A 14,238-nucleotide genomic window follows, 5' to 3' on the forward strand; every position below is an offset into this window, starting at 1 on the left:
GGCCTATTGCATGCCTAGGCAGTTTGAAAGACAATTCTCTGCCTGCCCTTTGATTAAGCGAGGTGAATGGTTCGATTGCAGATTATACATTTCAATGATATAGGATGGCCTGCCAGGCTAGGGATAGTATGGACTTACGAACTGAAATAGCAATGAGAACAGTAGCTATATATAGCTTACATAATAGAGCTGTTTTCACATTGACGGTATTCAAATTAAATTTTTCATTATTGTTAAATATCATGATGGGAGAGTATTATTAAAAATGTTACAAGTATGCAAATGCATATGTTTACGGGCATTTAGGTTTTACTGTGTTGTTTTGTTATAAAGACATGCAAGGCATTCTGGGCCGTAATGAACAGTGGTCGGCAGCACTCCATAGGCTACGTATTAATATGAATAGGTGTTTCTGTAAACCTACAGACAATAAACAGCTATCTCTGTTACAAAAACGAGCTGGTAATCGCTCATTGAAGAGGGAACTATGATAAAAAGATTGTTTTCCTAAAAGCATGGAGTTGACGAAAGAATAAGCAAGCAATGTCACGTTAATGTGAAATACATCTGAACGCTAGGTGGCAACGTTGTATTACATTTTACTAAATACGGTGGCATTAGTGAGCTTCATAAGTAAGGAAGGTGCAAATAAGTAATTTATCATGGGAAATTATTGGAAATGTTATTTTTTGTTTATTCTAATTGCAAACCACACACATCCATTCGTAATCACTCGTACAATTTTGATACCATTGGTATCAAAGACTGTAACAAAGATCCTTGATTACTAGCAAGATAGAGCAACGTAATTCGTTACTATGGGAGCAAAACGGGACAGTTCCGGTCTGCATAAGTGGGAGTGTCACCCTACGTCACTAAATAAACATTCTCTCTTAATAAGCAATAAGAACAGATAAACATAATTGTGTTCACAGTATTATTGTCTATAATCATGTATGATACCAATGAATCATTCTTTAGGACATGATATGAATAATTGAATTAGTCATGTGAACCGAGCTAGCTAGCTAGCTAACGCTATCTTAAAATGCTATACAAGTGGATGGGAGTAGCTATGGCAATACAGCTATGCGCTAACAAGTGACTAGTAGTTGAAGGACTTCGCTTAAACTTAATATACTGTTGCAAATTCACTTGAGTATATACTATCCCCTTTAACTAATGTAAGTAATGTTATTCAGCTAGTTGTCATTTCAAAGAAATTACACTTCTCCGTTTAAAATGTTACCTTAGCTAAGAGGATAGCTAGCATGCTAACAACCAGACAGTAACTGGCAGCAGCATGGTCTGATATTAATTATTAGTTATTTTATTACAAATCCGAACGCTAAAAAATTTTTAGGCTTGAAATGATCCCAAACACTTACAGATTATGATTTTTTTTTCCAAAAAACCCTCAACAAATCCAGAAAGACATAATGACCAATTTATTGGTAAAATTCCACAAGTCTCCATTGACATTAGTGCAGCGAGGGTTTACTCTGGTCTGCATAAAGGGGGATTTTCCCCCCTCCCCCTTGCAATAATCGAACGCGGAAATTGTCGAATGTTTGCGCCTCTCGCTCCACTTTAACCCTCTCTGATTAATGCCTTTGGTGTTGCCATAGCTACCTATTAGAGTGTGGCCAGAGACAGTTGATAAAGCGAGACGATCCAAAGTTGACGCCAACGCCGATTCAAACAACCGCTCTTCGTTTGCCATAGCCACCTTCCTTGTTGTTCACCGTCGCAGGACTGTCGCTATCCTGTTAAGCCCGCCTTTAAGACTCTAACAAAATAGAGCGCCAGGATTGAATAACATCCACGGTGTTAGCCAATAGAAATCCCTATGGTTTGATACAAGACGCACAGGCTGAGCAAATTAATTTGCCGCCGCTAAGGTGCGTCTAGATTTCTAGGCTAAGGTTTGGTATGAATGTTGAGTCATGTCTCATGAAAGTCATGAATGCTTTATGTGCAGTTTATGACAGCTGCTATGAATGTGTTATGAACTCACCCGTCAAGTAAAGTGTTACCGACCTACTCTAGGATGTACTACAACTTGAAGCTTGATTGCGGTGCCAGGCTACACTTTAAATTTTAGGCCAGAATAATGCAGAAATTAGTAACGTTAGCCTAGGCCAAGTAAACATACTCTGTAGCCTATGTTGACGACACAAACCTTAAACCTCAACTTCTGTACGTGTGTTTTAACAATACTTTGGTCATATGGTCCGTTTCCAAACAGTATGGCTTTTATCAGGTCCCTTTCCACAGGTGTATTTAATCAAGAGCCAGATAGTATCTGTACAATATGATTAGGCTAGACTACTGTATCTGGTTAACATTAACGTTGGTTAGTGAGCAAATGTAACGTTAACGTCGGAGCAATGTTAGGTTTGATTGTCGTTAGCTAACGTTATCGAAACCAACGGCTAACCGGTCACTTTAAAGTTGACGACATACAGTAGCTGCTAGGCCTATTAACGCTGATAAGGTGGGTGCTAACGTTAACTATTCCCCTAACGTTATAACGTTAGTTTGGCTATTTGTCACCTATCATTTCATACAACATAATGTTTGACGACATAAATGAGTCAAATGCCAAAAATCGGACCACTTACCGTGTCTGTAATTAGAGAAGGACAGTCAGTTACGAGCAAGTAGCCTAAAGTGGGATCACGGCAGGCGATAAGACGAACGTTCAGAAGACTCACAGCTCCAGTGGTAGAGGTTGATTGCGTTCAGCTGCAGGTCACGTCATAATGCTAAAAGTTGCAGCCAAAGCAGTCAATGTTAACTCAATGGGAATTTGTTGCTCTTTTTATCGTAAAATATCTCAAAAGTATAAAGTTCACAAATGTAAAAAATACATTGTACAATTGTCCGTTACAAGACCTTTGTAGGAGTGTTTGAATGACGTCAAACGGTTCAGTGGTTTTAGTGTCATTAAACGTCAAACTTGGTCGGAAGAAGAATAATAAAAGACGATAATAAGAAGAACAGTGATAATAGTCCACTGCATTTACATGCAATGCAATAAGAACAGTGATATAGTCCACTGCATTTACATGCAATGCAATAAGAACAGTGATAATAGTCCACTGCGTTTACATGCAATGCAATAAAAACAGTGAAAAAGTATCCTGACAAACAAGCAGCATTTTAATGCCTTAGTCATATTTCATAATTTAAATTTTTTCTCTAGGTTACCTGATAGCCCAGTTTGAGAGGTGCAAGATGCGTGATATTATTTATTTTGCAGCCAATCACTGCTGTTGTTTTATTTTATTGATTTGATTTTAGTCATAGAAGCTAAATTCGAAGGCAGGCCACAGGTAAAATCCAACGAACCGCATTTGAACGGCAATAGTTGAATAGAGCTTTTGAGGTACTGCTACTGCTCCAACACGGAAAGGCACTGTTAGAATGCTTGGATCAAGCCAGGTTCAGCATAGCGTATGTCACTGTCTGCTCGAACGTTGGTGACCGGACCAGGGCAAGCATGTGTTTCAGGGCGTATGGTACTTGCTTTTGTAAGGAAGGTTTCTCTGAGGTCTGTGTAAAATTTGCATTCTGTTAGGAAGTGTAGCTCTGTTTCTATTTTACTTTCCTGGCAGTGGTGGCACAGCCTGGCCTCTCTTGGTAACCAGGTCTGTTTCCTTCTACCTGTTTCGATGTTCAGATTGTGCTCGCTGAGTCTGTACATAGTCAATGTTCTGGATAATTTTTTGTCTTTGAGCGTTTTTAGATATGGGGCCAATTCATATTTGTGCTTAATTGCAAGATAACATTCAAGTTTATCTTGGGTTTTTGTGATTTCTGTCCAATATGATATATATTTTTATTTTTCTATGCTAATTGAATCTTTCTTTGCTAATTGAATTGGATCTTTTGATCTTTTTTAGTTTTGGGCATTGTCAAATTAATTGGAGTGAGATTACTGTGCTTTAAGATGAATTGATTTAGGGGACTTTTCTCTATATTTAATTCTGAGCTTTTTAGGGCTTTATAAGGTAATGAATTGGGGTCACTAAATTGTATGTGTTTACAAAATTTTAAAATTCTTTTTAATTTTTGATAATGAATGGCCCAGTTCAACTGCAGCCATTATGGGTATTTGGTGAGAAAGTTCAGCCATTATGTATGAGCATTATGTGGGGTGAGTTTTTCTGTGAGAAATTATGTTATTTCTATTTTTTTCTCTTTGGCCATTATGTTTGAGCACCTGACCCCCCAAGTGATTTTTCCAGAATATTCAGGCTATTTTGCAGGCTCTATTTGGGGGCTATGAGAACTAAGTCATCTGCATAGAGAAGACATTTTACCTCTGTGTCTACTAATTTAATGCCAGGATTTTCCAGGTGTTCTGTCCATATAATTATTGGAGCTAACTCCTCTGAATTGTTTTCCATCAGAAATTTTGAGTCAATTTTGACAATTTGTTTTGGGAACTAGATTTGTTAGTCTTAAGTTTATGTTTGTACTTTCTCAACGACTCAGCATGTTGTAAACGAATGACCTCATTGTTGGGCTGTCTGTGTTTTTGGTTTGATAATTTCCTTAATTCTTTCCGCAATGTCTTACATTCTGTATCATACCAAGTTGGTTTCTTGTTTATAGTTTTTGTTTTACCTCTGTGAGATAACAACCCAGATGATTTGGCTATATGGTCAAATATTGTATTTAAATCATTAACCGCACTGTTTACTCCTTCTTTGTTCATTGAATAGGGGTTGTTCAGAAACATATTTATCATTGGCTTTGTGTCATCTTGTCTGATTGTTTTAACATATTGATCTTTGCTATTTTCCATTCATCTGTAGGTCTTACTCATCCTATGCATTATAGATGATTGAGAAAAGTTGGGCTTTCCATTAGTTCTGTTTAGATAGAGAGTTATCTGTGAATGGTCAGAAAAAGGTGCCAAAGGATTTACTGTGAAAGCCCTTAAATGATCTTCATGAAGGTCTGTTATAAAGTAATCTCTCTATCTCTCTCTTCTCTCTCTCCTCTCTCCTCCTCTCTCCTCTCTGTCCTCCCTCTCTTCTCTCTCTCCTCCTCCTCTTCCTCCCTCTCTTCTCTCTCTCTTCTCTCTCTCCTCCTCCTCCCTCTCTTCTTCCTCCTCCTCCTCTCTCTCTCTGTATCTCCTGTGTCAGTTACCTGAAGCCCGATGTGGAGAAGAAGTCTAAACATAAGACAGCTGTGATTAAAAAGACCCTAAACCCTGAATTCAATGAGGTAAGCACACACACACACACACACACACACACACACACACACACACACACACACACACACACCCACACACACACACACACACACACACACAAGCACACACACACACACCACACACACACACACACACACACACCCACACACACACACACACACACACACACTCTGTCACCCCACCCCAATCCCCAACACACACCTCCACCACCAGCCTGAAGCTCATCTTTCTAACCCCTCTCCTGCCTCTCTCTCTCTCTCTCTCTCTCTCTCTCCCTCTCCTGCCTGCCTCTCCCTCTCCCTCTCTTTTTCTCTCCCTGTCTCTCTTTCTCTCCCTGTCTTTTTTTTCTCTCCCTGCCTCTCTCTCCCCTCTCCTCTCCTTTTCTCTCTGCCTCTCTCTCTCTCCTCTCCTTTTCTCTCTCTCCCTCTCTCCTCTCCTTTTCTTTCTCTCCTCTCCCCTCTCCTCTCCTTTTTCTTTCTCCTCTCTCCTCTCCTTTTCTCTCTCTCTCCTCTCCTCTCCTTTTCTCTCTCTCCCTCTCTCCTCTCCTTTTCTTTCTCTCCTCTCCCTCTCTCTCTCCTTTTCTCCCTCTCTCCTCTCCTTTTCTCTCTCTCCCTCTCTCCTCTCCTTTTCTCTCCCTCTCTCCTCCTTTTCTCTCTCTCCTCTCCTTTCTCTCTCCTCTCTCCTCTCCTTTTTCTCTCTCTCCTCTCCCTCTCTCTCCTCTCCTTTTCTCTCTCCCTCTCTCCTCTCCTTTTCTCCCTCTCTCCTCTCCTTTTCTCTCTCTCTCTCTCCTCCTTTTCTCTCTCTCTCTCCTCTCCTTTTCTCTCTCCCTCTCTCCTCTCCTTTTCTCTCTCTCCCCTCTCCTCTCCTTTTCTCTCCCTCTCTCCTCTCCTTTTCTTCTCTCCTCTCCTTTTCTCTCTCTCCCTTTCTTCTCCCTTCCTTCTCTCTCCCTCTCTCTCCTTTTCTCTCTCCCTCTCTCCTCTCCTTTTCTCTCCTCTCCTCTCCTCTTCTCTCTCTCCCTCTCTCCTCTCCTTATCTCTCTCTCCCTCTCTCCTCTCCTTTTCTCTCTCTCCCTCTCTCAAAGCACATCTGTCACATCCAATCTATTCTCTGCATTTCATCTTTCTTTTCTCCGACTTGGGTGGGTGTGCATGTATACATACTATTAGTGTGTGTGTGTGTGTGTGTGTGTGTGTGTGTGTGTGTGTGTGTATGTGTGCATGTATACATACTATTAGTGTGTGTGTGTGTGTGTTTGTGTGTGTCATATGAGTTGTGTGTGTGTGTGTGTGTATGTGTGCATGTATACATACTATTAGTGTGTGTGTGTGTTTGTGTGTGTCATATGAGTTGTGTGTGTGTGTATGTGTGCATGTATACATACTATTAGTGTGTGTGTGTGTGTGTGTTTGTGTGTGTCATATGAGTTGTGTATGTGTGTGTGTATACATACTATTAGTTTGGTTCTGTGTGTGTGTCTGCATCTCTGTGTGTGTGTCTTATGAGTTGTGTGTGTGTGTGTGTGTGTGTCTGTTTGCTGCTCTCCTCCGTGATGATGCCAGGTGTCTCTCGGATTTGGAAACCATGGCGACATTAAGATCTGATGCTGTAGCAGAAAGCTGTGATATTATGTGCAGGGGTGTCATCATGTGTTCCTTTCTGAGTCTTTTAGTGTCATTAACCTTTACAAAGTGTTCCGGCCGCCGGCGTCACAAACACTTACCTCAGAAGAGCAGAGGAGGAGATCATCAACATATCCCACATCTGACCACATACACACACACACACACACACACATAATATCATCAACATCTCCCACATCTGACCACACACACACACACACACACACACACACATAATATCATCAACATCTCCCACATCTGACCACACACACACACATAATAGCATGAACATCTCCCACATCTGACCACACACACACACACACACACACACACATACATAATATCATCAACATCTCCCACATCTGTCCACACACACACACAATATCATCAACATCTGACCACATACACACATAATATCATCAACATCTAACCACATCTGACCACACACACACACATAAGATCATGAACATCTCGCCACATCTAACCAGACACACACATAATATCGTGCCATATACATTCATTAAGCTTACATCTCACTACACACACTCGTGCTGTCAGTTAAACTCGTTATTAACGGCGTTAACGCAAACCCATTTTAACATTAGAAAAACTACAACACCACACCGGATCTATAGACCAGAAACAAAACAACAGTCAGGCTGCACACACTTATTTGGGCTTGCGAGCCAGCCAAAGAGTAGTAGGCTTAAGCAATAAGCCCCTAGAGGCCGTAGGTTACGCTGATTCTACAACAGCTAAAGGCGTTGTTAGGCCGCGGCAGCTGAGAGTAACCCCTTAGCTGTTGTAGAATCAGCGTAACCTACGGACTCGAGTGGCTTATTGCTTTTCTAAAACTGTTACTATAAATACCTGCCAAAGTTTCATAAAGTACAGGTACAGCAACTGGAAATATAACGAGTTATTCCTAGATAATCATTCTTCCGCCAAGAAATATATTTCCTCTATCTGAATTGTTGCCAAACAGCGTCGAGGGGGTATAGCTACTTTAACTTTTGTATCAAGTTGTGGTAGCGCCAGTAATATAGAACGGAATCACCCGGTCAAGGTGTATGTTTGTGCTGGATTTTACAACGGCATCGAACCGCGATTCAGCCAATCACAATCAAAGGTCGAAACTATCAGTTTTAGAATAACACATTAATGGCTGCCAAAGATGTTTTATTTTACACCGTCACTTGTTCTGTAATCCTCTTTGGCTGCTACTATTTTGACCCTTTGATGCACCATTTCTTGTCTTCATACTGCCACAGACACTTCCTAGCAAAGATTCTACTAAGAACTTTGCTTCCTAGCAGGCTTCTGCCTAGCCGTCCTCCTCCTGTAGTCATGGAGATAATGAACACCAACGCAGTTCTGAACTCGGCTGAATGGCGCTTTAAATCGCTTGTTCATCCAGTGTTTGCCAGAACCTTCAGCGCTGATGATGCGTGTGGCAAGTGACAGTGCACCAGACTGTATAAAATAGCAGTGCACTCATTTCGGCGCTGGTGTCGGCTTAGTCGACATGGAATTAAAATATCACCGAAGCTCTTCAAGTTTAAGCTTTAATCTAGCCTACAAGCTAAACATTGTTTAGTCTACACTTACACCGTTACACATGAACTGAACAAATGGACTAGGCTATTTCTGTTTGTTATGCACTTTATTGAATTGTGCTGTAGACCTAGACCTACATGTAGGATACATTTTGCACACTTATTTCTCAATAGGCCGATGAAAAGTTCCTTATTTTCAACTGAACTCAAAGATAATGAATATAGGCTATAGAGTATTTTCTGTTTGTAATGTGTGTATAATGGCGACATTGTGCATGCACCTCTGCTGTAGCATTTATTTCAGTTTATATCAGCTATATTTCTGAAGAAAACAATGTGTTGCAGAGTGAACCTGATGAAGCATAGGCGAAACGTGTTGTTCACTACTAAATAAAATCCCACCAGTGTGCGGTGATCCTTCACTCTCCTGTCTATCCATTGATGACTGCACCTCACCAGCACCTGGAAGGCTGTGCACTCTACAGCACAATGTGTTGCCTCAGGCCTGCTGCACTAGCAGAGAGTCTGGCCCAGATCCATTGGCAAACGTTTATTTCCGGGTGGGAGGGCACAGTTGGAGGTTTAAAATCATTGGAGTTCCTTTGAACCGCTTTGAACCAATCACTAACAACCGGCGTTTCGTCATACAGAGAAGTTTCTCTGCAGCACGCCCATAACAAGCAGGCGTGCATCTTATCAGCAAACAATCACACGTTTCATCTGCATCTTATCAGCAAACACTCACACGTTGGTTGGTTCGGCTGCCCAACTACCGAAGTAAAAGAGGGCGAATCCACCTATCCACCAGACGGAGATGTTGAGCTGTTGAGTAGTGAGATGTGGAGGATGGGTCAGTTACACGCCACTCTCTAGTAGAACAGTGTTAGGATTAACCCCCACACACACACACACACACACACCCCCCCACACACACACACAGACACAACCCCCACACACACACAGGTGCACGGCCCCCCACACACACACACACACACAGACACAGCCCCCACACACACACACACACACAGCCCCCAGCACAGACACACACACAGCCCCCACACACACACACGCACACACACGGACCTGGCCACACACACCGAGACCTGACACACACACACACACACGGGGCACATGCACAGCACAGTCACGCACACACACATGCAGCACACACACGCTGGCACAACCCCCACACACACACACAGACACAACCCCCACACACACACACAGACACAACCCCCACACACACAGACACAACCCCACAATAATAATAATATCAATAGACACAACCTCCTAATAATACACATCAATAACCCCCACACACACAACCCCCACACACACACACACACACACAGACACAACCCCACACACACACACACACACACAACCCCCAACACAGACACACACACAACCCCCACACACACACACACACACACAGACACCCCCAACCCCCACAGACACAACACACACACAGACACAACCCCCCAATAATAATCATCACACACACACAGGCACATACACACGACAGTCACACACACACATTACACGCCAAGACCCAATAATAATAATTTGTGCAGATACTTTAAGAGCCATTATCTTTGACATTTCCCTCTAATCACTGACACACCTCTCCCTACCCCCCTCTCTCCCTCCCTCCCTCTCTCTCTCTCTGCAGGAGTTCTTCTATGAGATCTCTCTGATCCCTCTCTCTCTCTCTCTGTAGGAGTTCTTCTATGAGATCTCTCTGATCCCTCTCTCTCTCTCTCTCTGCAGGAGTTCTTCTATGAGATCTCTCTGTCCGAGCTGGCCAGGAAGACTCTGGAGGTGACCGTCTGGGACTACGACCTTGGACGCTCCAATGACTTCATAGGTGAGGGCTCCACAGCAGGAGTGTGAGAGAGTGTGTGTGTGTGTGTGTATGTGTGTGTGTGTGTGAGAGTGTGTGTGTGTGTGTGTGTGTATGTGTGTACAGTGAGCATGTGTATGTGTGTGTGTTAAACTCTGATATTGATCAAAGTTTAACCTGATCATGTGATGAGATTATTGATCAGAGTTTAACCTGATCATGTGATGAGATTATTGATCAGAGTTTAACCTGATCATGGGATTAGAATATTGATCAGAGTTTAACCTGATCATGTGATGAGATGATGAGATTATTGGTCAGAGTTTAACCTGATCATGTGATGAGATTATTGATCAGAGTTTAACCTGATCATGTGATTAGAATATTGATCAGAGTTTAACCTGATCATGTGATGAGATGATGAAATTATTGATCAGAGTTTAACCTGATCATGTGATTAGAATATTGATCAGAGTTTAACCTGATCATGTGATGAGATTATTGATCAGAGTTTAACCTGATCATGTGATTAGAATATTGATCAGAGTTTAACCTGATCATGTGATGAGATGATGAGCTTATTGATCAGAGTTTAACCTGATCATGTGATTAGAATATTGATCAGAGTTTAACCTGATCATGTGATGAATGATGAAATTATTGATCAGAGTTTAACCTGATCATGTGATTAGTGGAATATTGATCAGAGTTTAACCTGATCATGTGATGAGATTATTGATCAGAGTTTAACTTGATCATGTGATTAGAATATTGATCAGAGTTTAACCTGATCATGTGATGAGATGATGAGATTATTGATCAGAGTTTAACCTGATCATGTGATTAGAATATTGATCAGAGTTTAAACTGATCATGTGAGTAGATGATGAGATTATTGATCAGAGATTAACCTGATCATGTGATGAGATTATTAGATTATTGATCAGAGTTTAACCCGATAATGTGATTAGAATATTGATCAGAGTTTGGGGGTATTTCTGTAGTTTTAACCTGATCATGTGATGACAACAATGATCATTTATATGGTAGTTTTAATACTGATAACATTGAACACCAGTGATGGGCAGTAACGCGTTACTGTAATCCAATTTCTTTTTTCAAGTAACGAGTAAAGTAAGGGATTACAATTGCAAAACAGTAATTAGATTACTTTTTTACTTTCCTGCAAGCAGCCTGCGTTACTCGTTACTAAACCCGTGATTTTGCCATAGACAGTAAAAGAATTTGGGATTTTGCCATATGGATTTTGTGAGATAACTCCTGACAATGATGTAGGCTATAGCTGCGATATAGATGTAAACAACAGACACACATGTGCAAGACATGGAGTGCAGGAGAGGCTTGAACATGGAGCATTTAATTCATTGCAGTTCAGACATTAAAAAAAACATTAGCGCTGTACACTCTTCGTGGAAGAAAAATGTTGTCTACGAAAAAATTCCACCTCAAATCTGAGCAAGCACCTAGCAAGCCAGCACAGGAATGTGAAACTCATTGAGACACCCCCAGAATCGACACGACGGCTGCAGCAACAGGTGAAAATAGAGGACGTCGCGGGTTCCTGTAGCCTACTGGCCCGTTATAACAGGAGCCAGGGGCATTATAATATTCTGGCTGCATTCACTGTGATTTGGAAAATGGGCAAAAATATAATGTGGTCTTTGCCTTTTTGTAATGGGGCTGGTGAGTGTTGAAGTCTTCAATAATTTGTTTCCCCTAAACCAGCGTTTCTTTACAGGGTCGCGGAGACATGCCATAGGGAAAAACAGGATTTTGTTTTTATTTATTTTTTATCTGTAGCTATTCCCAGGTAGCACCCGATCTTAATGGACGACTGTGTTATTCATAGGGAAGCGCTCGTGTCAAGGCAGCGTGAGCGCATGTTTGAATCTGCAAGCACGTTCACTAATGAACATTTCTTGAAGCTGGCCTATCTTTGCGATATATTTGGAAAGCTCAATGAGTTAAATCTCCAGTTACAAGGCAAAGACAAGCACCTACCTCACCTAGCAGATAAGATTACTGCATTCACCAAAAAACTTGAGGAATGGGACAGGCGCCTCGATTGCAACAGTATGCCTTTGAAAATCTGAGTAAAATCGCTGAAACGTCTGCTTCAGGAGCCACTCTTGTGATCCCATGTACTAAACAGTAGGCCTACATCACATCCCTGCAAAGTTTATTTCAAAAATATTTCCCAACCAGCGGTGCTCAGTGTGACTGGATTATGTATCCATTTAATGCAGCATGTTGGTATTTCATTGAAAATAATGTACAATGCTGTAAAATAATGGCCTATGCTTCCTAATATGTTATTTATTATTATATCTGCAGCACCAGCTGATTTTAACTCTGCTGAAGAGGATATATTTAGAACTTGTCATTTTTTCAATACATTTGACAATTTTAAGCTTGACCTACCACTTTCTTAGAGCGATGAGGGGCAGGTGGGGCTCGAAAAGGCCCCCTTGATCAAAGTGGGGAATGAAAGAAAAAGTTTGAGAACCACTGCCTTAAACTAAGCATTTACATGAAGCACAGTAGCCTATGCCGATTGAAACACATTCCGATCAGGTAGGTGCTACCAGGCTCATATAGGCTATCACTTTTAATTGCAAACAGAAAATGTCTAGCTAGCTGTTTATACCAACTTAATATCATGACTATTGCTAATATAGTGCCAAATGTGGAGTTTGTGGACTAGCCATAGGCTTATATTTGAATGGAGCTGATCATTATGAGAGTTGTGTAGATGCTCTTAAAGTGACAGCGCACCATTTATAAATGAGTTAAACTGCATCAAATTAGTAGTATTTCTTAAGAAATATTTTAAACTAACAGTTCTGCTTTGGGCACCAAAATAGCCAGCAGCAGCACTGCACACACACAGTTCAAACACATACTCTTCTTTGACATTAGAACAGCCTAAATGTGGCATGCAACAGCATTTTCTGTTTTGGTAAGCATTACTCCTCTCTGCACTGCAACTGTTAAAAGATGTAAATGTTAATAGAGACTTTGGTTTTAATATTTTTTTGCTGTATTTTATTTACATCTATTCAAATGAAGGAGTATACACACCAAAAAGTTAAGATTGAAACTAATAAAACCAAGTTTTAAAAAAGCGTATTCAGGTTGTGTATAGCTAGTGTGTTTTTGTAAAGTAACTAGATTACTTTCTTGGATATGTAATCAGTAACTAATTACTTTTTCCAAGTAACTTGACCAACACTGTTGAACACTGCAACATATCAGAATAATCCATAAACATTGGATATTGATTCAAACAGACGTTGGCCTGAAATAAATCCATTCCAAGCATCCAATCAGAAGCCACCCTAAATCATAATCATCCAATCAGAAGTTGTTGTGTTTTTTTCTCTCCACAGGGGGCGTGTGTTTGAGCTGTCACTCACAGGGGGACGCCCTCCGCCATTGGATGGACTGTCTGCGGAACAAGGGCCAGAGGGTGGAGCGATGGCACATCCTGACCAATGAGCTGCCCAAGTCCCTCTGCCCCGACTGAAGCCCTGCTGCCAGGACTGGTGCTCCCGGACCAGAGAGTTAGACTCCACCCCTTTAGATCTGTCCAACACATACACATCCACACCCACCCCCCCACACACACACACACCACTGGCCTGGAGAGCGTGCATGCGTGTGAGCGTGCGTGCGTGCCTTGCACCTGGTGGAGCGTGCGTGCGTGCGTGCGTGCGTGCGAGCGTGCTTGCCTTACACCTGGTGGAGCGTGCGTGCGTGTGTGCATGCGTGCTTGCCTTACACCTGGAGAGCGTGCGTGCGAGCGTGCGTGCTTGCCTTACACCTGGTGGTCTCCACTGAATCCGTGGCCACCACACACTCAATGGCTGCACACGTTTCTCTAGTCCAATCACACGCACACACAATCTTACACCCCTACAATCATATACACACCTGATCACACACACCTGATCACACACACATACA

At 41.8% G+C, this 14,238-nt stretch overlaps 1 protein-coding gene across 1 annotated transcript in view; it reads left to right on the forward strand.

The window, feature by feature from the left end:
• The window catches only part of doc2a (double C2-like domains, alpha), a 117,576-nt gene extending 103,597 nt beyond the window's left edge, over positions 1-13,979 (forward strand). Inside the window, exons 10-12 of the mRNA XM_048233910.1 lie at positions 5,160-5,241; positions 10,179-10,275; positions 13,662-13,979. Of these exons, the coding sequence (XP_048089867.1) occupies positions 5,160-5,241; positions 10,179-10,275; positions 13,662-13,798 (316 nt within the window). The 3' untranslated portion in view covers positions 13,799-13,979. The remainder of the gene's footprint in view (positions 1-5,159; positions 5,242-10,178; positions 10,276-13,661) is intronic.
• The last annotated feature ends 259 nt before the right edge of the window (positions 13,980-14,238 follow it).

Source organism: Alosa alosa, chromosome 22, assembly GCF_017589495.1.
Source record: "Alosa alosa isolate M-15738 ecotype Scorff River chromosome 22, AALO_Geno_1.1, whole genome shotgun sequence".
In the NCBI taxonomy this organism is placed as follows: Eukaryota; Metazoa; Chordata; class Actinopteri; order Clupeiformes; family Clupeidae; genus Alosa; species Alosa alosa.